General features: G+C 39.9%; 1 protein-coding gene across 2 annotated transcripts; it reads right to left on the bottom strand.

Moving 5' to 3' along the window:
* Nucleotides 1-297: 297 nt before the first annotated feature.
* On the bottom strand, nt 298-26,679 carry PEX6 (peroxisomal biogenesis factor 6). Of its 2 annotated transcripts, none has more exons than XM_081943376.1 (17): nt 25,528-26,679; nt 23,549-23,712; nt 22,665-22,748; nt 21,323-21,425; nt 20,652-20,788; nt 18,128-18,239; nt 17,368-17,576; nt 14,135-14,327; nt 13,019-13,095; nt 11,360-11,495; nt 10,533-10,738; nt 10,388-10,449; nt 7,067-7,175; nt 3,071-3,187; nt 2,304-2,381; nt 1,723-1,862; nt 298-796 (listed from the first exon to the last, which is right to left on the bottom strand). In XM_081943376.1, the coding sequence occupies exons 1-17, from the start codon at nt 26,443-26,445 to the stop codon at nt 663-665; spliced, it is 2,979 nt and encodes a 992-aa protein (XP_081799502.1). In that variant the 5' UTR covers nt 26,446-26,679; the 3' UTR covers nt 298-662. The 2 variants fall into 2 exon arrangements, with proteins under 2 accessions (XP_081799502.1, XP_081799503.1); XM_081943377.1 differs by having other exon boundaries at nt 11,360-11,492.

Raw genomic sequence — 26,679 nt, 5'->3', positions numbered from 1 at the left:
TTAATCTTAACATATGGAAGTCTGCCTGAATTCCAAATTTTTTGCTCTGGTTTTCCAGAGGTTTCCAAAGGTTAGAAAATTCTCAAAACTACTTTGGAGAGAAGCCAGTATGTAAAAGCAGCTGCAGAAACTTATTACAATCATATTTTATCAGTTGCTGCCCTCTAGAGCTAGAGTACTTAAAACTTGGCCACTACCTATTTTCTCAATTTTAAACCCAGAAACACACACATACATACATACTATATTTCACATTTATGAGAAATGATAGATTCTCGCTTTGTGAATTAGATAGCATTTTTGTTTTCCAGATAAAGCAAAACAGCCTTTATTTAAATACCTTTAAATACTTACAAGTAATTTCCCTCATAATTCAAAGGCTCAGGTTACAGAGAGCCTAAAAGTTCCCATCTGATGTTGATCACTTTATTGATGCAATGGTCCCGAGTATGAATGAAGATTAATTTGCAACACATCCTGCGCATCTGAACATCAGTCTCAGGTTCATGCCTTGAACTATTTTTTCTAATTCATCTGAATCCACCAAATTGTGACTGAGTCATCGCTATTTCTTTTAACAAGAACAATGTTCTCACCGCAGCTTTTATTCTGTACTTCTGGGGTTATATGGATATTTCTTTCTTGGCCATGTTTGTTTCAAATCAAGCAGCAAGTTTCTGCTGGATCAATTTATATCTAAGTAGCTCCATTTCAGAAACAGAAGGCTGTAACCTTGTTGCAGCTTGTATAAAATCATCCATGGTAAGGGTGAATTCTGAGCTTTCCGTATCCAGACCTGGAATAAAAGTAAAATGGTTCGGATTCAAATTCAAATTCTTTTGGACATATCACATAGTGTATGTTGCTCTTGGCTAGGCAAGATAAAATATTTATTTATAAAAAAAAACAATGCTGGTCAAACCATTGTTCCGTTGCTCAAGTCAGTTTACAGGTGTTGCTTTCTATCATATGACTTATTCAGGATATCAATTCACAGGTAAATCAATATTTCCCTAAAAAAACCAGTAACCTTTAAAAGATCAGTAAAAGCTTTAAACTGCAGCATTAAAGTAGTAGTAATAGAAAAACAACATACAGTAATGAAAGAACTAATAAATATGCTACAACTCAGAAATAATGGATGTGATTTAGTACATTTGTTCTTCAAAGCTTTAAAAATTAAAAGTGTGTTGCCTGCTTCTACTTGCCAGCCTCCATAGAGAACCAATTACACTTTCTCCTAATTTTTAGAAATGGTTTTCCAGCTTCTCTCAAGCATTAATTTGGAGATAAATCACAATCCAATTTTCTGGTTTACTATTGAACAATGGAGGTTTTCTCTACTTGAAAAAAAAAAACTATTTGATTTATGTGGCTGCCCATCTCACAGCCACAACTTTGGGCAGCATTATAACCAGCAACTAGAACAATTATCCAAATGATAAATGCTTGAGATTGCAAAAAACTCCACATTCCAATTAATAATAAAACATAAGCCAGCAGAGTTTAATGAACCTCCCAACCTACACTCCATGGGAATAATCAGGTCTTTAGTGCTATGTTAAAGGCTAATAGGATTGGAGACATCTGGATCTCTATACGAATGCAAGCCAGAGTTTTGTAAAATACTTGCTCACCTTTTAACCTGCGTCTATTATTTACGTACATACACGTTTTAAGTTGAGTGAATTAATATTTGAGCCATCTAGCTTTGTTCCTTACCTTCTTCTATCCATTCCACTTTTCTTCTGATAGCAAACATCATGGCATCTGAGCAGAGTGCATACAAGTCTGCTCCTGTTAACTGTGCAGGGCATCTCTCTAGGACACTAAGGAGATTCACAGCCGGGTCCAGTTTAAACCTATCCCAAAAGGATATTGCCAAGGGTTTCAGTGTCATAGAAAAAAGAAATGGAATCAGAATATAATCTTGGAAATAGGGCAGAAATGTTTTGTAAAAGCATGGCTTCGTATGTATGATATTTTTTAAATGTTGTAGTTAACTTAAAATAATATGCATTGAGTTAAAACTCAAGCCAGAGCAGGCATCATATAATGTTCATAAGTATCATTTATTCACAATCCTCAAGAACAAGTTTTAAGAGCATAATTTAACCCATGCACATCGGTTATATGTATACTGATATAAAAATATATTGAGATTAGTGTTGTCCTCTTGGCAGATTTATCTTTTAACAGATGAATATATAGTTCAGTTACAATAATTAATAAAGATATACATTTTTCTTAAGAATTGTAATTGGTACTGTTATGCATTATAATAACCAAAAACAGGCACTTACTTTCTGGTGATGGCACTCAGTACTTGTAGCTGAGAATCTCGGTCTTCATTTATCCCCACATAAACCAATTTATCAAATCTGCCAGGGATACAAAAAATTTTTTTTGCAATTAAAATAAGGCAACCATCTTTCATATAATGAACTCAGATCATACATCACTTAACAATTTGTCCTTACATTGATTTACTGGTTTTTATTCAATATGTCAGTACAAATTGTACAACTTTATGTGCTTCAGTTCTATAAAATCTTTGTGTCTATTGAACATGAAACAGAATTACCATAATACAAGAAGATTCTCCATTTTCATTACTCTTCCAGCATTGCAAATGAATCTTTACCGATTCCTAATATAAACCAACCACCTGCATCATCAAGTGTATTTATATATTGTATTAATATTTAATTATTGTAAACATTTATATATAACCAAGCTTCTACCAACAGAACACAGGATTCCCTAGAAAAAACACCCACTATAGCAGTTTATTTATGTTATTAACACATACCACAAAATAATTAGTAAAATTTCTCTAAAGGAAGCATCTGAGTTTTTAGCTTTTGGGGGCAACTAAGATGCTGTGTTTACAGATCTAAAAAGGTAGGAATGTTATCCCAACCTTAGGTTTTTTCATAACAAAAGACACCAAAATTAAATATAATGAAAAGTAATTTGTTTCCTATGTTTATCTAGTTTTACCCAAAATACTCTTAAAAGATTCATGGTTATAATAGCAGACGGAGAAAATTGCGATGTGAATCTTTACCTGCCTGGCCTTAGTAAAGCTGAATCCAGCAGATCAGGTCTGTTTGTAGCTCCAATAACAAATACATCTTGAGAAGAGTGAAGCCCATCCAGTTCTGCTAGTAACTGAGATACAACTCTACCAAGGGAAACATTTTAACATGCTGCCATCAATTTTTGTGGATTCACTGAACTGGGTAACTCACTTAAAACAGCAGATATACAAATATCTTTTGGAGGCATGTACCCAGCCAGGTTCAAAATATAAGTAGTAGTAATAGATGTATACTATGAACACATAAAATACCATTCCTCAAAAGCAATTCATACAGGCAAGATATATTTATAGATACAAAGCATTTGTATACTACCTATTTAATATATATCAAGGTAGTTTACCAGGATACAGCAAAACACAAGATTACTAAAATACAATGGTACAAATAATCCTCACATAATGACTAATTGGGACAGTGATTTTCTGTTGCTAAGTAAAGCAGTTAGCTGAAACATATGATAGCAGCAGTTAGTGACAGCAGTTTCGGTAGTATTAGTTGCAGTTGTTAGGGGAGGACCTCATGCTTCTGCCTTGCACGAACTGCCAGCTCCACACCATAGCTCCTCTCTAGCAAGGTTCAGCAAGCTCCCTTCTGTAGACAAGCCCAACTGACCTTCACCATCTTTGTCCCACTGTTAGATCAAGGTACAACACAAGGGTATGACCATGGGACATATATGGCAAGGCCCCCAGCCAGAGCTCAGATCCTGGGCCAGAAGTGTGAGGAAGAAGACAATGAAGGTCAGCTGGGGGATGGTGGGGTGTGGAAGGGGTAGGCAGTAGTGGTAGAATGCCAAGAGGACAGAATTGGGGAGGGGGGGAGAGATATGTAGGTAGGGGGAATTGAAGTACATGGTGTGGTCATAAATGTACGTCAGTTGCCAAATGTCCAAATTTTCATGATGTGACTATGGGGGTGCTACAACAGGCATAATGTCAAGGGTCTTAACTACCATTTGTTCAACAGTGGTGGGTTTCTGCCGGATCGCACCGGATTGCGCGATCCGGTTGGTCAATGAACCCGGAAGTAAGTTTCCTGCCCCGCCCCTGTCATGGCACGGCGCTTGCCTGCGCTCCACCAGCTCGGGCGCGACCGGAAAAGTTTCTCTTCTCAGAAATGTCTTCAGTGGAGCGGTGGCAGCCTATGTCCCTTTCAGGAGCTCTACTGAGGAAACTTCTCCAGTCGCGCCCAAGCTGGTTTACGCTGCAGAGACGAAATGCCAGCCTTTGGATTGCAAAGCCCACCTGCCTCCCCTTCGCGCCTCTTGCAGCTGCCAGCTGCTCAGGAAAGGGGGGAGGCTTCAGCTGGCCAACTTGTGTAAGACAAGACAGGCAAGCTGGTGGGCGCATGAATCTGCCCAGGACAACGTAGAAGGTGCAGAATCAGCTCTGTCTGAAGGCGAGAAGGCTCGGAGCCACCACCACCCCTGCTTGCCCACCAGCCGAAGCCTCCTGGGAGGTTTTGGCTGACGGGTGCGCGGGAGGAGGTCCAAGCTTTTTGCCTTCAGGCAGAGCTGATTTCGGGCCTTCTACGTTTTCTCCGGCAGAGTCACGCGCCCACCCGCCTGCCTGTCTTATCTTACACAAGTTGGCCGAAGCGGCTTCTCTCTCCTCCTCGTCCTCCCAACCGAAGGAAAAGCCCCGGGGAGACGGGCTCCGCGCGCTGCTCTGCCGGGCTGCCGCAGCCGATCCTCCGCTAACCCCTAAAGAAGAGGATCCACCACCGCTTCTTCTTTAGGGGTCAGCGGAGGATCGGCTGCGGCAGCCTGGCAGAGCAGCGCGCGGAGCCCGACTCCCCGGGGCTTTTCCTTCAGCTGGCAGGAGGAGGAGAGAGAAACCGCTTCGGCCAACTTGTGTAAGATAAGACAGGCAGGCGGGTGGGCGCGTGACTCTGCTGGAGAAAACGTAGAAGGCGCGGTCACGCGCCCACCCGCCTGCCTGTCTTATCTTACACAAGTTGGCTGAAGCGGCTTCTCTCTCCTCCTCCTGCCAGCCGAAGGAAAAGCCCCGGGGAGACGGGCTCCGCGCGCTGCTCTGCCGGGCTGCCGCAGCTGCGCAGAGCCCGTCTCCCCGGGGCTTTTCCTTCGGCTGGCAGGAGGAGGAGAGAGAAGCCACTTCGGCCACTCTCTTCCAGACGCCCAGCTGGGACTGAAAAGGCGCCCTTTTGGCCAAGAAGGGATCAGCTGTGGATGTGGAACCGCAGGGTCTTTTCAAGTGCGTAAGCTGAGCAGAAGGAACATCCGTTCCTCAAGCCCGGACAGAGCTACTCCCACCTCCCCATTGTCTGAGTTGCAGCAAGTGAAGTGCCACGGGCGGCAGGGAAAACGAGGCTTCTTTGCCAGCCTCCCAGCTGGCAAAACAGAAATTTTCGCCAACTGGAAGGTATGTGTGTGTGAGGGGGGGGGAGAGTGAGAAAGAAAGAGTAAGAGAGAAAGGAAGGAAGGGAGAGAGAGAGAAAAAGAGAGACAAAGATAGAAAGAAAGAGAAAGAAAGAAGGAAAGGGAAAGAAAGAACGTTGGAGAGAGAGACACAAGAAGGATGGAGGGAAGGAAGGGAGGGAGGGAGGAAATAAGTGGGGGAGAGAGACAAGAAAGAAAGAAGGAAGGAAGAAAGAAAGAAAGAGGAAGAGAAAGGAAGGAAAGAAAGAAAGAGGGAGAGAGGCACAAGAAGGAATGAAGAAAGAAAGTAAGTGGGGGAGAGAGACACAAGAAAGAAAGAAGAAGGAAGAAAGGAAGAGAAAGGAAGGAAGGAAAGAAAGAAAGAGGGAGAGAGAGACACAAGAAAGGAAGGAAGGAAAGAAAGGAAGGAAGGAAGGAAAGAAAGAGGGAGAGAGAGAGACACAAGAAAGAAAGGAAGAAGGAAGGAAGAAAGAAAAAGAAAGAAAGAAAAAGAACTTATGATCACAATGAACCCAAAATTTTGGTTGCTAAGCAAGAGCATTGTTAAATGAGTTTCACCACATTTACAAGTTGGTCACTCCCACCCGGTCACGTGACCGCTAAGCCACGCCCATAAAATAGGCCACACCTACGGAATAGGTTCTAAAAAAATTTGAAACCCACCACTAGTTCAACACTATCATAACTTCAGATGGTCATTGAGGGACTATATGTAAAATAAAGTGATTCTACAAACTCTGTATCTCTGTGATTGGAGGAGGAACTAAGGACATAGAAAGTGTATTCATTCGCTGGATATAGTTTTGGGACTCCAGGCTGCTTCTGGCCTGTTCACAGGACATTATCCTAATAATCATCCTACACAAGTGGTCCCTTATCTGCAATGTCCTCATTCTCTTTCAAATAGCAGCCAAGAATTAACTTGAAATAATTTTGTTAATGTTTGAAGGTGAATTCAGAAATCCTGGAGATCAGTATTTCGATACATTAGATACCCAAAAAGAGTGAGATGTGAACGTGCATTACAGCATTTTTACAAATGTCCAGCTTAATAATTATTGTTAGGTATTACCTTGCATGCGTGTATAATGTATGCACCAACCAATACTTATTGGAGAAAGGAAATTGGTTCAGAATGCAGATGTCTAGCTATTAAAACTGGTTTCTGAAGAGCCAAACTTGTTTCAGCGAAGCTTAAATATTTACAAGTTTTGTGATACTTATTATTTGCTGCTAAATCTGCTATTTGCTTTATTAAACAGGCTACCATATATGTATTAATTGCAACCTCATTGGAGGCCAACATTTGGTAGATATGTGCATAATGAAATAGATACTTCTGCACTTTTAGCATGTACAATTAAAGGAGGGCAGGGGGAGGCAAGGACCACTTTTTACGCCTGCCCAAAACACTATATTAAGTGTAGATAGCGAAATGTTTTGTGTATGTGTGAATGTTTTAATGTTTTCACAAAGCGAGTTAGGGAGGCCGCTTGTAAAATCAGCACTGAGCAAGTCAAAACAGAAAGCTAAGACTTCGTTATTAACAAGCAGTACTCACCTGTCCATCACACCCTGTGAATCGCCACTTCGTCCACGACTGGGGGCCAATGAATCAAGCTCATCAAAAAAGATAATGCAAGGAGCAGCTGCCCTTGCTCTAGCAAACACTGAGGAAAGAGAAAGATAGTACTCAGGTTGCATATTCACATTAAAGCCAGCCACAAATATATTAATTATAAAAGATAAACTAGACTGCCACCCAGAGAGAGATGCACATTAGGACACATGCTGTGATTGTAAGCATGGGAAGATCAGACTTGGCCACAGAATGTCTGAAAAAATAGAGCAACGTGTCTTCTTTAAACAGACGTGGAGACAGGCTCTTCAATTGGCCCTCCTCAGATGACTGATGGATCCAAAAGTGTTCCAGAGAGAGCTTGGAGTGTTCCCCAAAGATCTGATGGGAGGGTTCAGCCAAGGTCCTATTTGTTGCATGGAATTGGCAGGTGTTTGGGGCCTTGGAACATATTGTACCTATGTGGCCTATTCCTATGTGCCAATCCTGGGATATGCCTTGTTTTACTCAGGGGCTCCAGGACATGAGATGCTAAAAAAGATGCCTACAGCATCATTGGAGGAAGACTCAAACTGAATCAGAGTAGACCTTGGTAAGAGCCATACTCATATGAAGATACATTAATATTTCTCCACCTTATTGCATCCATTGATGGCCATCCACCAGTTCTGTTTAGAGTCCCTATTGGGTATGCAAGGCCCCTTGGAACATCTGTTGAGTCACTGTGAGGATTATTGATTGTACTTGTTGATAACTTGTAGCAGAGATGGAATGGAGGTGGTACATCCATACTTGTGCTCCTTGACCTCTCAGCAGCTTTTAATATCATTAACCACAGTATCCTTCTAAGCCAGCTTTATGGGTTGGGGATTGGTAGCACTCTTTTCCTTTCTCTGGACTCTGTTCCAATCATTGTTGGCTGAGTTCACTTCCCAGGCCCATTCTGGATCGGGTGCCACAGGGTTTCATATTCTCTCTCTTTTTACATGAAACCACTGGGTGATGTAATCTGCTAATTTGCAATTATCAGTACACTAAAATAACTAATTGTATCTTTCAATCCTAGGCTTGACAAATGAGGCTGTTGAGATTCTGTCCTGGTGCCTGGAGACTGCAGATTTAGATAGGGAGGAACTGTCTTTGACTAAATTCTATGAAGACCCAGTGGCTGCGAGTGTTTGGGCCACTCAAATCTCAGAATATTCTGACCTTGAATGTGGTAGTACTTCCCCCTTCAATCTTGGTGTACAATCATAGAATCTTCCTGGCCTCCCAACTTCTACTTGAAGAGTAGGTAGCAGCTACCATCATGAAGATCTATCTGGTGTATCAATTGTGCCCTTTCCTAAATTGGGAGGTTTCTCAAGCACACTGAAATCCTAATCACCTCATACCTAATCACACAACCTACATAAAGCTGCCCTTGAAGGGCATCTAGAAGTTTCAACTAGTCTGGAATGCAATAGCGCAAGTTTGATGGGCATGCCTCGGTATGTGTGTAATAGTATGTGGAAATGACCTTGAAGGAACAGGGGAAGAGATGCTGCTTAAAGAATGGTCAGACAAGGGAGAGAACCTGCAGTTGCTTAATGGTCAGAGAAGGATCCATCCTAATTGGTAAGGCTATAAAAAGATCCTGCAGGAGATCTGTATTCTTAGACCTGCAGGATTCTGTTAATGAAACCTTACAATAAAGTACAACTAGTTTATTTGGTCATATTTTCTGTCTGGTTTATCTGAAGGACTGGCATCAATCGTGAAAGTCTGAAACTACAAATCTCCTCTTCATTTTTTACAAGTTGACCAATGGAGTGTGTGTGTTTCTTCCTAAATTTCTTTCTCTGACCGTTAAGCAATTGTGGGCTGCTCCACTTCTTTCTGGACCATTCCCTGGGCAACACTGCTTCCCCTCGCTCCTCAAGATCATTCCCATATATACCAGTGGTGAAATTCAATTTTTTTTATTACCGGTTCTGTGGGTGTGGCTTGGTGGGCATGGCAGGGGAAGGATACTGCAAAATCTCAATTCCCACCCCACTCTGGGGCCAGCAAGAGGTGGCATTAGTCAGTTCCCTGAACTACTCAAAATTTCCGCTACCGGTTCTCCAGAACCTGTCAGAACCTGCTGGATTTCACCCATGATATATACCATTACAGTATGCCCATGCATGCCATGTCCTTGTGCCTGACTCAGTTGCAATGCAAGCTGCTACAGGCACTCACATGTTCCATACTCCCGCCAGCTATTCCTCCTACAATCGCTGCACCTTGCCGAAGTGTGTGTCTAATGAGCAAGCAGCAATACTCTGAACTTACCAACAAGGTTTGACCACAGCAGTTCATACTCAGCAGAGAGAGTATTTAAGCTGCAAACAAACTAAGATCTTTTGCTAGAAGCAACTCCAGCATCTGGCTTGCCAATTGTGACACTTGGAATCTAGTTCTTTCCCACCCTGGCTTGTTGCTAACCATGATACCCTTGATCTGGAAATCTTTGGCTTGACTTTGAACTGTTTGACTTGGAAATTTGCATTGCTCAGCTAAGTCTTACCTACAGTTAATTGCTTTTTCTGCCACCTTGCTGTTGGGATTTACAGAAGCAAGTCTTTCTCTTAATACTCTGTCCCTAAACTGAATCTGGTTTCTGAAGGGGTACTAAAGTGAAAATGTAACACCACTACTTTGTGAGCTGCACTGTTTACCAATTTCTTTCCAGGTGCATTTTAAAATACTGATTTCACCTATAAAGCTCTAGGGAGCATAGGATCTGGTTACTTGAGGGGATGCTTATCTTCCATAGTAGCTGCCTGCCAACTTGAAGTTGTTTTCGGTTCCTTCAATTATGCAATGCAATATATTGGGATCCTGGAAATGCACTTTCCCAGGTCCAAGATACATTCTCATCTTATTCCCATTTCTATTACAGTTACTAGTGATCTGCATAAAAAGGTACACTAGCTAAACATTGTTTTCTATAAAATAAAATGTGTATTGAGTCTTCTTGAATAGTCTTGAAACCGATTTCCCCATCTGAAAAAACTATTTACCCTATTTGCTGACTTGCCGGAGTACAGAATGTGATCTATTCTACATGTATCAAACTGCTGGGAAAGACTGCTATAGTTCCAAAATGTGGAAGAATACATACATGCATAATGCAACAGCCACAAAGATATGGACATTGTTTCAGGTTGGAGTGATTTAGAGTGATTTGCAAGAATTATTTTCTAAGTTAGCCTGGCTATAAAGGAAGCTTCCCCACAGAATTAGCCTTCTATGTAAACACTATGGCTTCACACGTACCTTCACGGACATTTTCTTCACTCTGCCCAACATACATGCTAATAAGTTCAGGGCCCTTTACACTGAAATGAAAAAAAGTACAAGATTAGTTATTCCATTAGTGCAACTTCCGAACTGTCCTGACCACTTGTATCACAAAACCCACCTGAGGAAAGTCATAGTACATTCTGTTGCTACTGCTTTAGCTAGCAATGTCTTCCCTGTTCCAGGAGGACCATAGAGCAGAAGGCCAGAGCGGTGAAGGCCTAAAGACAATAACTCTGGGTGTTCCAATGGAAGCTGAATAGTGTCCAGGATTTCTTTTTTCACATTCTGAAGGCCACCAATATCTTGCCAGAAGACAGAGGGAATCTGCAGGAGACAAAAGTCTTAAAACTTGCCAACGCTATTATATACCAACCCAAAATCAAACATTCTGATGCCTTCAAAGATCACAAGACACTATTTTTATTTCTACAGAACCACAACTACTGCACATTACCCTATCTCTGCCTCTGAAAGATGCCTCAAGGTCTCCAAAGAGTAGTTTTCACTTAAAACTTCTCATATTGTGACTTTTATAGCCTATTCCTTATTGTTGCCAGCAATTCTCTTAAAATCAAAAAGTAAAGCAAATTTTAATAAAAAGTGCTGGAAAATTTATAGATAGAGATTAATTTATTATTTTCCTATACTTTATAGCAAATTGCCTATTTTTCCTGTACTTGTATTCTTCATTTGATTTTTAAAATGTATTATTGGCTATTGTATTGATTAAATTGCTTTTTTTTTGGCTCTTTGCAACTATAACTCTAAAGTTTTATGAATATGTTACCAAGAGCGCAAAAGCCCTCCAGTTTCTCTTTATTTTGAGAAATACCATACTCCGTTTATTACAACTATTCATCAAAACAGGACGGAATATAAGCTTTGGCGTGTTTCTTATATTTATTAGGGGGTCATACCTTGCCCTGTTCTTATTAAGAGTCATACCTTTGGGGCTCCTACTGCCTGTGAATGAGCGTCATGAAGTTTATCTAGTGCAATACTGAAATCTTCTGCTAGAAGAGGGAAACCAGCAGCATAAAAATCATATTCTTCCTCTTCATTTGGTCCCCCTGGGAAGCTGCTGAAGAAAGCAGAGAAAGTGTCAGCAGTCCTCATGTTGCCCAAGACAGACGTCTCAAAGGAGGTTTTCCAAAAGGCAGCTGGACTTTCTTGGGTGTTTTTTTTCTTTGAAAATGTTTTCAAAGAAAAAACCCAAGAAAATACAGCTTTGGTTCAACCATGGCCTGGATGATTGAGAATCTCAATAAACATGCTGTCCAAAAATGATTGGACTAATCCAGCAGTTTAAAACTCTAGAATTGAATTGGAATGATACTCCACTGACATCCAATAAGTTTGATATCATGTTCATTACAAGATGCTAAACAAGCATAAGACTATGGATTTTACAAAGCAAAAGGTGTAATTTTCAAAGAAGAAAATCGGTGTGAGTTAAGCACTCTCTTCAAAGCAACCACACAGCCATGTCCCCAGAAGGCTCAGTGCAGCTTCTCTAAACACTTTCCCAGCTGTCTGAGGCTCCATCTGCATTTCCTGAATCTATCACACTGCCAGCGAAATGGCTAGGCAAAATGCACATACAGTATATTAATGAGACAAATGTTGAAGCAATAAAAATTTGAGAAGGGATATTTCACTGCCATTTACATATTTTGGGAGTGCCTCTTTTAAACGCTCAGTTGTACAAGAGCAGACATATAACAGAAGGAGTTCTTCCCAAACTGTAGTAACCATTACTGTTACTGCAGTAATAGATCTAGGAATTATGGCTGCAAATAGGGATTGACAACAAGAAGAATGTAGAAGTGTTCTAGCGAAGAAATTATACCAGAAAGGGGTGTGGTTTTGGTGGCTTCTGCCAGAAGGTATGTTAATATTCTGGGAGGACACTAGAGTTAGAATTAACACAACTATGGAGGCTGAGGCCTTCATGGAAAAAAACAAAGTCCTCCTGGATAAATCTGATGACACTACACGGGATATACAGGACACGGGAGGTGCTGGAGCCTTGCTGGAGGAGGGAGAAGAGGCAACATCGAGAAAACTTAGATCACAAAAATGAACTAGAAAATCTGTCTGATATAAAATGATTGAAATGATTTGAAGATAAAAGGTTAAAATATGCTGACAAAATATTATTAAGTAGTAACAATTTAATGTATTAATAAATGAAAGTTATGAGAATGGGGGGGAGGGCCATTTCCTGCATAACGTAACTGTCAAAATTTGTACCTTATCCACCATCCCTTTCCCTGATTATTTTTTGTAAAAACCAATAAAAATTGTTTGAAAAAAAAAGAATGTAGAAGTGTATTTACATGCTTTGAAAGGTAGCATGCTTTTACCCCCAAATATGCATTCAGTATAATGTTATTTAAGTCTTCTCAGTAAAATGTTAATAATAAAACTTGACTGTTTAGGAAGTCAAATTCTTCCCTACAGCTACAAATAGTTTGAAAACTGATACTCCATTCCATCCAGACTTAGTATAAATGTCACATGCTAATGTGTCAAAAAAGACATATTTACATTTATAGTTACTATTTAAATGCTCAGAAACCAGAAATTTTTTTATTCTAGTACCTTGAATTCTGCATCCTTGTACAGGCAGCACGGCTGCTGTGGGAAAGTAAAGCACAGAAATCTCCTAGAACAAAGCCCTGAAAACATGGATTAAAATATTGGTGCAGCAAATCCCATGACAAACAGACAAAGAATTCTGAAAGAGGTATATTTATGAATAATTATGGAAGCCATCAAAATAGAGAAACACCCCTACAACATGAATAAATGTGATGATACCTCCTGCCTACCAGACATCTGGAAACCAGCCCTAGTCAACAAACGGGCCCCACCCACCACCCAGGCCGTTACAACACGAAACAACAATGCACCCTCAGCCAGCACCAATCAGCACCAATCAACCAACCATGATACAGCCACACATCCAATCAATCCACTTGCTGAAACGGGGCCAGCACTCCCCCCCCCCAAGGTTTGTAGAGGGATGGCAGCTCCGATCACACTTTAAGCCCAAAACACAGCCTGAAGATGGTGAGTGAGACCTCGCTGAAACGTTGCCAAGACAATCTCAATCTTACACGGGAAAAGACCTGAATACAACAAGACATGCGTGTGTGTATGTGTGTGTGTGTGTATGTACACACACACACACGCACAATTATTTGCAAATCACCTCTTATAATTCTATGAATTTAAATACAATAAAATAAGTAGAAAATATATAAAATAGATAGAAGCACAGTTTGAACTATGGAACATTATAATTGTTAATATGATACTAAATATATTATAATGTCTGATGGTTATAATAACACAATTTAAAATTGTTGCTACCAATGGACTCATTTTGTTATCCGAACACTGCTGTGAAGACTAATTTCACCATTTTATACAAAGGTGTCAGAATAAAGACCCATCAGACTTTAAGGGGCAATCTGTTCCAGAGAGGGTAATATAACCAAGAATGTCATTCTTTGGGGTCCTAACCACAATCTTTCTGGGTGGATGCTCAGAGTCATCCTTCCCTGCTAAATTGTTTGGGCAGGCAAATTCTACATGAAAAAGATAGTCCTAATGTGTTACAATAACCAAACCATCCTATGGCATTTTGAGTTCTCAAATCTAGATCCCTCTTATTCATTGTCTCTTTTAGCTACTGCATTAACAATCACTCACCGCACTCTGCTGGGCTAGCTTGGTCAGGCTTACTTCTTTGCCCAGTGAAAAATTTTGTGTTAGCATGCTAAGAATGGCTTTCCTCTGCTCTTCAGTTGGTGCTTCAATTTTCACCTCATGAAGGAATGCTGTTTGCACATCTGAAGGGACATCTGCAAGTTTACTTGTTGTGCCTACTACCAGCACAGGATAACTATTAAGAAACATACAGATGTGCCGTAAACATTTCATAGTTGCAATATAGAAGCTAGGAAAGAAATACCATAAGAAAGAAATACTACTATACTTTATACCATAATTTACATGATTTGCGACATCTTTTCTGTAGTTATAAAAGACCACTATTTTAATCCAAATCAAATTCAAATCAAATCAGCTTAGATTCAGATGAGAAAACAGGAATCATTTATTTAATTTAATTTATAGACCGCCCCCTCTCCCCAAAGGGACTCGGGGCGGTGTACAGACCACAATAAAACAATATACAAACTTAAATAATTATAAATACCCATTAAAACAAATTATATGATAGGCTGTACATTATAGTTAAAAATTAAAACAACCTATAAAATCTATCCCTAAACATTTAAAATTTAAAATACAGGCTAGAGGGACACAAAAGCTACAGTTAGGCCAGGCCGGCTAAATTAAACAGGTGGGTCTTTAGTTTGTTATGGAAGGAGCGGAGATCGGTCGTTATTCTAATGTCGGGGGGGAGGTCATTCCAGAGGATCGGGCCCATCACAGAGAAGGAATCAGATTAGGAATGCAGAATTCAAAAAATATTTAGAATTTTTCTGTAGTTATAAAAGACCACTATTTTAATCCAAATCAAATTCAAATCAAATCAGCTTAGATTCAGATGAGAAAACAGGAATCAGATTAGGAATGCAGAATTCAAAAAATATTTAGAATGTATTTTATAAGAATATATACATTTCTCTCCAATCTTCTTTATAAGAACAATTTCAAGATAGAGAAGAAAAAATAGAAATCATGTAAATATATGATCAATTCAATCCAACACTGTCCTATTATTATTATTATTATTATTATTATTATTATTATTATTATTATTATTATTATTATTATTATTATTATACGATTGTATCACAGCGGCCAGTTGATTCGCCGGATTTGGCATTGATTACTAGTCGGGCCCCACCCAGGGGCCTAGGACGTCGTAACGTATTTTCTTAATATACGTGCAGATCCAAGCAGTGCAGCCTTTTGCATTTGACTGATGGTGATTTTGTCAATTTTTAACTGTTTTAAATGTAATTCCAGTGCTTTTGGAATAGCACCCAGTGTGCCGATTACCACTGGAATTACCACTGCTGGTTTGTGCCATAATCGTTGGATTTCGACTTTTAAGTCCTGGTATTTCGCGATTTTTTCATATTCCTTCTCGGTGACCCTGCTATCACCTGGTATTGCGATGTCTATGATTGTAACCTTATTTTTCTCAACCAGTGTGATGTCTGGTGTATTATGCGCCAGTATTTTATCTGTTTGTATGCGAAAATCCCACAAGATCTTGACCATCTGACTCTCGATGACTTTTTCAGGCTTATGTTCCCACCAGTTTGTTGCTGTTTTAATATTATAATTTTTGCACAAATTCCAGTGGATCATTTGTGCCACTGAATTGTGCCGCATTTTATAGTCAGTCTGCGCGATTTTTTTACAGCAGCTGAGTATGTGGTCAACAGTTTCATCAACTTCTTTGCAGAGTCTGCATTTGGCATCTATCCTATTATTATTATTATTATTATTATTATTATTATTATTATTATTATTATTATTATTATTATTTGTTATTTTGTTATATCTCTAGCTCAGAATTACTTCTGACATTTTACTGGTTTCTTACATAGGGAAGTTACAGTGGAATGTATCATTTTCATATAAACAATTCACATTAAAAATCTGTTTTGTTCTTAAATTCCAATCAATTTCCAGTAAAGGAAATTATCAAGAATTTTTAAAAAATATTTTTAAAGGTACTAGGCCCAAAACACCACTATTTGCTTGCTTGAAATTTGCTATTTTTCCAAAATGGACTACTGATTCTGAAGTTATTCAATTTTATCTCATTGGAAAAAAATCCAGACAAAGATACAGTAGAGAGATTTGGATTCAATTTGGCCTTAGGTTGATCAAGGAGCCCTTGAATCAGTTTGGAATCATTTTCCAATTTACTGAAAGAAGGTTAATCTTTCAGTCTTTGTATATGCTTGGTTGAATATAAAATTGAGTTTGTAATAGATTCTGTTTAGCATGTTTTAGGGTTTATTAGAAGACAGAGAAAAAGGGTGGCAACTGGAGACTAAAACATATGAAGAACGGTTGCAGGAACTGGGTATGTTTAACTTAAGAGAAAGAAGGACTAGGGGAGACATGATAGCATTATTCCAATATCTCAGAGGTTGCCACAAAGAAGAGGGAGTCAAACTATTCTCCAAAGCACCTGAGGGTAGAACAAGAAGCAATGGGTGGAAACTAATCAAGGAGAGAAGCAACTTAGAACTGAGGAGAAATTTCCTGACAGTGAGAACAATTAATCAGTGGAACAGCTTGCCTCCAGAAGTTGTGAATGCCCCAACACTGGAAGTCTTTAAGAAGATGTTGGATAGCTATTTGTCTGAAACGGTATAGGGTTTTCTGCCTAGGCAGGGGGTTGGACTAGAAGACCTCCAAGGTCCCTTCCAACTCTACTATTGTATTGTATTGTAATTCCAATTGCCCAGAATACACAGAGTTTTCTGCTAGGATTTCTGAAATATGAAAACAATCATATATCTTCCATATAGTGGATTTGTGTTCATTCCTATTCACTATTTACAAAAATAAATTATAGTAATGCCACTTATATTTGGCATTAAAATAAGAATATTTATTCTTATTTTATCACATTATTACAATTATTTTTAAAAGATTAGAATATTAAAAAGTAAAGCTATTATCTAAATTAAAGGGCTGCTCTATAGTAAAAATCTCAGTTTTCAGCAATACTCTGTATAGCATTCAGACTTACATACTACTTCATAGTGCTTTAGAGCCCTCTCTAAGCAGTTTAGAGAGTCAGCATATTGCCCTCCAACAATCTGGGTCCTCATTTTACTGACCTCGGAAGGCTGGAAGGCTGAATCAACCTTGACCCATTGAGATATGGTTCAATTCATGGTAGAACCATAATGATGGGAATTTTCCAGAGATGAAATAGTACATACCTAGTATTTATCTCTCTTTCCAAAAGAAGGTGCCTTAATGCAAGAATGACCCTGGAGTCTTCCCCAAATCCATCGCGATCTCTTCCCAGCACCTCTACATCTTTCATCAGCAGGACACAAGGACTATAAAGCTCAGCCTCTGAGAAGGCATTATGTAGTTTTACTTCTGTAGAGCCACTTGTATCACCACACAAAGCAACACAATTCACCTAGCATGGTCAGATAAAGCCATGTAAAAATAAAGAAAAAACTGTAATAGTGGATCAGTTTCAATCAGTGCAAAAACATATAGAAAATAAGATAATTCCACCAATTAAAAATAATAAAGTATATCGTTTATAAAATTAATGGGCATTAAAAATGTCCCATTCTTTTTTCAGCTGTTTTCATCACCTCTACCATTTTCCTTCCAGAAAAAAAGCCCATTTAGCAAGAGGCAAAAGACAAGTGTAATTGGCACTTAGCTGAAAGGTTTTGTTAGAGCAGAGATTAGAAATGTTTGGTCCACTAGATGTTGCCCAATTATAACTTCTAGGAGTCTCAGTCAGAATGGTCAATGGTGAGAGTTATTAAAAACTATAGTCCTTGTAGTATTTGAAAGATACCCAGCAAGACCAAGCTGAAGAAAGTGTTCAGCTCAGAGAGACACTATAGAGAAACCATTCATGGTTTCATGGACTAAAAATCACATTTCTTTTTGAAAGCACAAAAATGTTCTTTCAGCACCTTATTCTGAATGAATTTAACATTCTAAAACTACCTTGAAGAAATGAAGATTGAGACGGCTACAGGCAGCTCTAACAGCTGTAATTTTTCCCACACCACTGGGTCCTGAAAGAAGAATACTTCCAGATCCATTTAGCAGGGTTTCTCTGAAACACAGAAAATGTTTTTTTTTAAAAAAAAACATGGCATAATTTTAATTCAAAAAGGAAGAGGGAGACTGCAAGAACATACAAATGGAGGAGCTCTAAGAGTTAATGAAAATTTCATTCATCTTAAAGGAAAAAATCTGGAATACACCTGCTCTTTTCTCACTGTTACATACAAGCAAGCAATAGCTGAGGTTTTTCATATTTTCACAGCATTTCTTATATACTAAACACTCCATTTAGGGTTATGATTTTAAAAATGGCACACATAAGTATTTTGCATAAATGTCAGTCAAAGAATCTTATGCTTCATAGAGAGTAAAATTAAGTTTTCAGACTCTTCAAATATCACAACAGGAAACAACAAAAAACTATAATCACAAACCTATTACTATCTTTATTGGCTGATCATGTGCCATCAAGCCACTATCAACTCTTCTCCAGGAGAAAACTGGTCCAGCAAGTCTTCCAACAATACATCTATCACTAGTCTAATTTTTGCACCTAGTTGTTATCTTCCTCTCTGTTCACCTTTCTGAGCATTATGGAATTCTCCAGAAAAGATTACAGAGAATCCATCATCATCATACAAATCAGTCCAAAGGCACAAATGACCATGCTCAAATTATATAAAGAACACTAATTATTCTTCTCAATAATATTCTCTAATACCAAAATTCAAAAGCATCACTACTCTTTCTAGCCTGCTTCTTCAAAGTCCAACTTTCACTTCTATACAGGGAAAACCACTGCCTAGACAGTTGTGATTGTTGCAGGTAGACATATCCCAGCACCTGAATATTTTTTCTAGGGTTCTCATGGTTGCTCTACAGTGTATTTACAGTTTTATATAATTGACACAAAGCTCAACAAAGCATATGTTGACTGTTCTTTGTATCTTTTGGTTTTCTGAGTTATCCAGGCTGCATCAGCAATAAGGTCCTTGGCTTCTTCTAAAACCAACTTGAACACCTGGCATCTCCCTTCCACGTAAGACTCCAATCTGCAATGGATAATTCTTAGCATGATATGTGACTGAGTCACTTAGTGACAGCAGTTACAGCAGTCCTGATTGTCATTATTATAAATGAAGACTGTGCAGGTTGTTAAGCAAGGACTTCATGTGACCATGACTTCTGACTTTCCGTTAGCTTCTCCACTGACTTTAATTGTGGTGAGCCAGCAGGGAATATTGGAAATTGTGATCATGTAACTCTAGGTTGCTGCAATGCCATAATTGCGATTCAAGTGTCCAGATCACAATCAGATGACTGCGGGAAAGTTGCAATGGCTAGAAATCCAAGGAATAGTAATAAGTCTCCCTTATTCAGCACTGTCACAAATTTGAATGCTTGCTGAAGAATAGTTGTAGCCCAAGGGCCACCTGTAAGCTCTTCTACCTCCACCACAGTAATATGATCAATTTGATTTTTGGTGACTTCCATGCATATAAACATTGTTTTGATTGTTTGAAAACTGTGTTAGCAACGCAGCAATTAATGAATTGGCATAAATAGATGTTCTCCTAGGTTTCCCAGGCCATAAGGTTCAAACTCTGTTTTAAAAACAAGCAATTTATAAAATACCCACACTGATTCCAAAATAATCTTCAAATGGCTGATTTACACAAGTGTCATACTTGATGTACACTAGAAAGTTGAAAAAACATCCCACGGTTTTTGAAGTAGCTGACATACTCTATTGTTAAATAAAAGATAGTTGCATCATCTACATAAAGTAAAATAGGAGATATTTATCCACTACTTTGAAAGCAGGTAGATGACAGTCTCTCAAATATTTGGAAGAGTTGATATAAATGCTAAATAAACATAGAGCTAAAATGTAATCCTTCTCATACCCTTCACTGATGTTATTGGATTGATTAACTGCCCTTTGGTGCTATACCACCTCTAACATTTGTTGGTTTGTGTAATTTGCAGATAAGTAACAGTTAAGTGCCTATCCATATGTTGGAGTTTGTCCCAAAACTAAAATCTTGAAATGGTCCCAAAGGATGCCTTAAGGGTTACAAAAGAAACACAGTATGAAATAGAACTTAGCAATAGCACTTAGACTTATGTATCACTTCACAATGCTTTACAGCTCTCTTTAAGATGTTTACAAAGTCAGCATATTGCCCCCAACAATCTAGGTCTTTGCTGTTGTCAATAATGTCTTTGTTATTGTCAGTAAAATGATCATCCATCTCCAGCAAATGGCTGCTATCCAATTAGTAGCTTGCTTTAGCTGGGCACCTTGGATGACCATCATATCTTGACTGATCCTGCGGAGATTATATACTGGCATACATTCCTAGCATTCTTCATTCCCTTCCACTACCACAATGAGGCAGTACAAGGGGGGGGGGGGTACACTACTATATGGTAGAACTCAAATCCACAGATGACTTACCTATTGTGTAAATGAGGGCCAAGGATGTCACAGAGCTGTTTCACTGTACTGCAAAGTCCAGCAGGAGACAAACTGCTCCAAAAATTACAGCCATTATGAGATGGAAAAGATGGAATAGCGCTGTTTGTAGAACCTACCTACAAGGTAAGACAATAACACCTGTTTTCTCAACAGATTCATAAAAGCAGAGAAACTATTTCTGTGAATACCTTTGATGCTAACAGCCCTACCACATTTTAACAAAAGGGAAAAAGAAATGGTCTATAGTTTTGTAAGAAGCTAAAAAGTGTGTGTATGAAACTTTGGAAGTAAAAAGAAACCTTAATGATAAGCATTATATTTTTCTCATGTTTTTATATCTACTATCATTTTATGCTCCAAAAAAAGGGACATTTTTGTCTAAGTTCATATTTCTTGTAGGTATATAAGAAAGTATACAAGAAGCTGCATGTCAGTAGTGGCAATTCTAAAACAGTTGTGGAGAGGAAGAGCTGAAGCGAGTTTTTTATCTAATACTGCCCAGTCTTGTTTCCATACTGAGCAAAATTCAGACTCCACTGTAAGGACTGAGCAGTTTTCAAATAAATGTTAAAATTAAGCTACGAGCACCACAAACACTTACAAACAAGACATCCAAAAGCTCTTTATTTTATGTATTCTTACTAACTTACCAGGAATAAAGAAGTATTCTGAGTATCGGCTAAATACCCTATACTTTGCTGTATTTTCTCTGCTGGTAATATTCTTTTCACCCTGAAGCACAGCTCTGGCCATCTAAGGAAAGAACAAATGAGTTATAATTTGGGACCACATATTTGACATTTTACATTAAAACATTTAATTATTCCAGTTATCCCTCTTGTTGATTACAAAATCAGCAACAAGTATAACTGGAATTAAAATTTGTGACAGTGCAAGTTTTTAACAGCTTTGCAATTGTTATCACATTTCACTTATATTTGCCATTATCATTTTGTAGCTTATAATTTCTAAAATCACTGTAGCATACCAAAGTCCAGAACAAGTTTCAACATTCTAAGTCAGTTCTTCCAAAACACGATTTCCAAGAAATCCAAACTAATAGTATAGATCAGTGATGGCGAACCTGTGGCACGCGGAGCCATTTGTCAGGGCACACGAGGTGCTGTCCTGTCAGCTGGCCAGCGAGCATGCGTGCGCTGGCCAGCTGAGTTCACCCTTTTTTAAAGCCATTTTTCGCCCTCCCCAGACTCCAGAGGCTTTATAGGAGCCTGGGGAGGGCGAAAACAGCCTCCCCCGTCCCCCCCGGGAAGCCCTCCGGAGGCGTCAGGGAAGCCTCCGGACAGTCCCTGAAGCCTTCGGAGCGCTCAAAATGATCCTCCGAGCAAACTGGAAATGACTTCCGGTTTGCTCGGAGGGTCGTTTTGAGCGCTCCGAAGGTGTTAGGAAAGCCTCCGGACGGTCCCTGAAGCCTTCGGAACGCTTAAAACGACACTGAGCAAACCGGAAGTGACTTCCGGTTTGCTCGGAGGGTCGTTTTGAGCGCTCCGAAGACGTCAGGAAAGCCTCCGGACGGACACTGAAGCCTTCGGAACGCTTAAAACGACCCTCCGAGCAAACCGGAAGTGACTTCCGGTTTGCTCGGAGGGTCGTTTTGAGCGCTCCGAGGGCGTCAGGGAAGCCTCTGGACGGTCCCTGAAGCCTTCGGAGCGCTCTGAAGGCTTCAGGGACTCTCCGGATGCTTTGCTGATGCCTCCTGAGGGTGTCCGGGGGAGGCTGTTTTCGCCCTCCCCAGGCTCCTATAAAGCTTCTGGAGCCTGGGGAGGGCGAAAAAAGCATGGAAAAATGGGAGGGGGAGTGCCTGTAATGTGTGCATGCGCACTGGGGCCCGCGCATTGCATTATGGGTGCGGCACGCCCGCACACGACCCCCCTGCGCTCCCTCCACTTATGGCACACGAGCCAAAAAAGGTTCGCCATCGCTGGTATAGATATTAAGAGTAGATAGCCCGTTTAGCTTTTGACAATAACATACCTGATAAACTTTGTGGCATTTTCTTCTAAGAATTCAGGATGTCCAACAGTTGGGAGACAAAGAATATCATTCTCTTGTACAAGCCTACAAAAAATATCTATAATGAAGAATTATATCAAATTATATTATATATTATTCCCAGTGAATCTAAGACAATCCCTTCATTTAAAAGCTATATGATCACGTAACTCTTCTTTTCAGGTAAATACCCAAGGAATATGAATGATGAATGAATGAATGAATAAATGAATGAATGAATAAATGAATGAATGAATGAATGAAGATAGATAGATATAGTGATAAGATATATATGATACAGCAATGGACTAAAGGAAATGATTGAAATACTATGTTGAAGAAACAATATATATTATAATAACATCAGTGAATACATGCTTCTCAAATGTGGAATTATTTTTCTTTATTAGATTAAGATTTGCTATAGAAAAGCATAATCAATAAGGGAATTTTTTTCTGCAGAATGAAATATTGCTGCCTTTAAATCACTTAATAATATCAATTTGTTAACAATGTACAAAGGAAAAATAGAGAAAAAAAAGCAAATAGCAGTTTACATCCAATTTATAATATAGTTTTCTGGAAAGAACATTAAACATGCTTTGAAATTAGCATTATTGGCTGCAGAAAAGGAAAAGAATTGAGTAATTTCTATGAGATAATTTAGAACATGCACCTGCAGTCACACAAAACAGAACAAAAACCAAATAGTTGTCTTAGATAACTCTGAAAAAAATTAACTGACATGTACATGTATATAAGGCCATACCCTGTTCAGTATGCTTATTAAGTAAAAAAATAAATAAACAAGATTATCTCATAAAATGGATCAAAAGTCAACTTGTTATCTTTACTAATAGGCTAACCTGGGAGTTTGAAAGTGCTGATAAAGAATTTGATCATAGATTCCTCTGGTGTTGTATGTTGGTGAAGTCACAATTTCTATGTGTAGTTCCTTGGCAATGGGTGGCACAGATAACAAAGATCGACTTCCTTTTATCTCTTGCAGGCCAGCAGCTTCCCCATATCTCTATAAAGGACAATTAGCCATATTCTAATGATGCTATATATGTGCTTAAGAGCTAGGAGATTAAATTAATAGTATAACTTTATAGCAACCTGCAAAATATAAATTCTTTTCACATTTAATCTTTATAATGATTGTAACTGTCTACTGTATTTCATTTTTCTAAGCCCTGGCAATTTATGACTCCCTCTTTGCAAAATAAAGTGCTTGGAACTTAACATCCTAAATGGCCCTTTTCATCTCTTCATTTCTAAGTTAATTATTCTAAAAACCTATGATAACACCTAATGGAATTAATTCTAGTCTATAAAATATGCTTTTAATTCTTCAGCTTTCAAAATATCACCAGAAATAAAATTCGTCCTGCTGCAAGCAAAATACATGTAGTCCTCGACTTATGATAATTGAGCCCAAAATTTCTTTTGATAAGCAGGACAATTGTTAAGTGTATTTTGCCCCATTTTATGACCTTTCTTGCCACCGTTGTTAATTGAATCACTGCAGTTGTTAAGTTAATAACACAATTAAGTGAATCTGGTTTCCCCGTTGATTTTGCTTGAGGTCCCAAAAGATGATCACATGATCCACTGCAATCGTCATAAAATATGAATCAGTTGCCAAGCATCTGAATTTTGATCATATAGGGACACTGCAATGATCGTAAGTGTGAAAAACAGTCATAAGTCACTTTTTTCAGTGCTGTTGTAATTTCAGTCACTAAATTAACTGTTGTAAGTCGAGGACTACCTATATCATATCCAAAGCTATGGTCATTCAGCAGAACAGAATTTTCTGCAATAATAACCGAGATTCTTATGTCCTCGCCTCCCTTTATCCCACAGTTCATTGTTCAATAGATCTCTGCTATCTCACTATTCATATGTATTCAATGTAGGAGGAAAATCCAGACTTCTTACCAATTCAACTTAAAGATAACCCCTGATCATCAAAATATAGATTTGCTTTGGAATATTTATGACAATAATTTGTTACTTACAAATAATAGGGTCATTTTTCCCCAAAGCTTTATAAATCTGTTCAGCTTGTAAATAAAGCAGCAGGAAGCCATCATCTGCCAACCTCCTATTTACTATCTGAGACTAGTGCCCTTTCTCCTGCAGCCATTCCATTATCTTTCTGGCATGAACTCTAGCTTCCTCAGAAGAATCTGTCCACACAATGCCTGATTGATACTTTCCAAAACACTTGTTAAATGCTACATGGGCTTTTGTATTTGTCTTTTAAAGCAGCTTTACTGATGATTTGTATACTGGGAAGTGGGTTGCCAGAAAGAATCTAAGAAAATGACTTAGAGCAGGAGTTCCTAAACCTTTTGCCATCACACCTCCTTTAAAAGTACGCATCTTCCCTAAAAATCCAAATACCAAAATGAACACAATCGGACTATGAAAACAATACAATGAAACTTTAGGAAAGGTAGATTGATTCTAACAATGAAACTAAAAAGTTCCTTGAGTCTGGCCTGGGCTCAGTCTTGGCCATCCCAAGGCAGATACTGTATTCCTCAACAGTTGGGAAATCCTGGATTACAAACACATCTATCCATGTTTTGGAATTTGAGAAAAAGCTGTCATGTTAGGCAGTTTCCAAATTTTGGAGGAACTCAAAAAAGGTTTCAAAAGGAGCTCAAGTGGGATCTACTGATCTAAATCCAGTGACATTTATGCTATTCTAAGCCCATAGTTAACCACATAATACTAGATAGATCAATTACCTAACTTGTTCTGAGTAATGTTCAAATCTCCAACTCCACCCTACTAACAGGTATTCGCAACTCTATTGCACAGCAACGCCCACCTGGATGGTCAGGAGGTTCCCTTCCAAAGGATCGCAGGAGAGATTGAAAGCCAGACTGGCAGGAATCAGTGCACCCTCGTTCAGAAAGGCGTCCGCGCTTGTGGCTTGGGGGTGCCCGTCATCGTTCTCTCCATACGGGAAATACCACTGGGGCCTGAGAACCTGCACAGAGGCCAAACAGGGGGCCGTGCACCCCGGCAAGTCTCCCTCGCGCCTCCGCAGTACCACCCATTCTCCTTGGAAGAGGCCCAGGCTGTGCAAGCAGCCAGGGGTCACCCAGAGAGACTGATCTGCCGCGAGGTCTCCTCCCCACAGCGCAGGGTGGCCCCGCTGCGCCTCGACCAGCCGCTCCCCGCGGCGCGCCCATGCGGAAACCAAAGGCGTCTGCAGGTCCCTCTGGTCCCGGCCCTCGACGCCGCTTCGCCATTCCGCCACAGCCAAGCGAGTGCCAAAGCCTAGCAGTCCCTGAAGAGCCGGTCGACTCTCCAATACGCGCAGTCCCGAGCCGGGCAGGATCTCCCCGCGCCGTACGAGGATGCTGGAGCTCGAGCCGGCCGACGATCGAGGAGCCCGCCCTGCGGTTCCTGCCGCAGATGAGCCCAGCAACACCCAGCCGAGCAGCGGCGGCCTCCGCACAGGCCAAATCCTCACGGTCCTGCCCGCCACAAGTCCCAGCCGCCTCAGGAAGGCCCGGCTCAGCCAGAGTTCCGGTGCTGCCGGGGCTTCTGCCTCCAGCAGCGCCGCACACAAGAGTATCGGCTGCAACTTCGTCCCTGCCGGCCGTACAGCCAACACTAGAAAGCCGCTCGGGCAGGCCGTTGCCCACGCTGCCTTAGCCGGAGCCACCAGTAACCCCGTGGCCGGTGGCAGGTCCTGGGGAACGGGCTCGTCAAGGCTCTGAAGCACCGCCGCCGCCATGGAAAGGCAGCCGTAGGTAACGTCTAGAGAAGAAACGAAGGGAATTTCATTCCGCCATAGAGAAAGGCGCAAACCCCGCACCGTTCCAAGCACTTCCGGTCTAAAGCCAACCGGTTTTCCTACCCGAGAGCCCAACCGAAAAAGTTGGTCGGCGTGGGAACGGAAAGATGCCAATGGCTACCTGTATAAGCAACGCTGGAGTCGGCAGCGCAGAAGAGGGGAAAAAAATAAGAA

Source organism: Natrix helvetica (assembly GCF_964273705.1).
Source record: "Natrix helvetica genome assembly, chromosome: 2".
NCBI lineage: Eukaryota > Metazoa > Chordata > Lepidosauria > Squamata > Natricidae > Natrix > Natrix helvetica.
The sequence above is the reverse complement of the archived record's forward strand: the minus strand, read 5'-3'. Positions and strand labels throughout refer to the sequence as shown.

What these genes read in the sequence shown, in the direction of transcription:
- PEX6 (XM_081943376.1), bottom strand. Translation starts at nt 26,445, where the DNA reads ATGGCGGCGGCGGTGCTTCAGAGCCTTGACGAGCCCGTTCCCCAGGAC. An exon ending in GGCCCTCATTTACACAATAG is followed by an intron (nt 18,240 to 20,651) that starts GTAAGTCATCTG and finishes TCTGTGTTTCAG; the next exon opens with AGAAACCCTGCTAAATGGAT. An exon ending in TCAATCTTCATTTCTTCAAG is followed by an intron (nt 17,577 to 18,127) that starts GTAGTTTTAGAA and finishes TGACCATGCTAG; the next exon opens with GTGAATTGTGTTGCTTTGTG.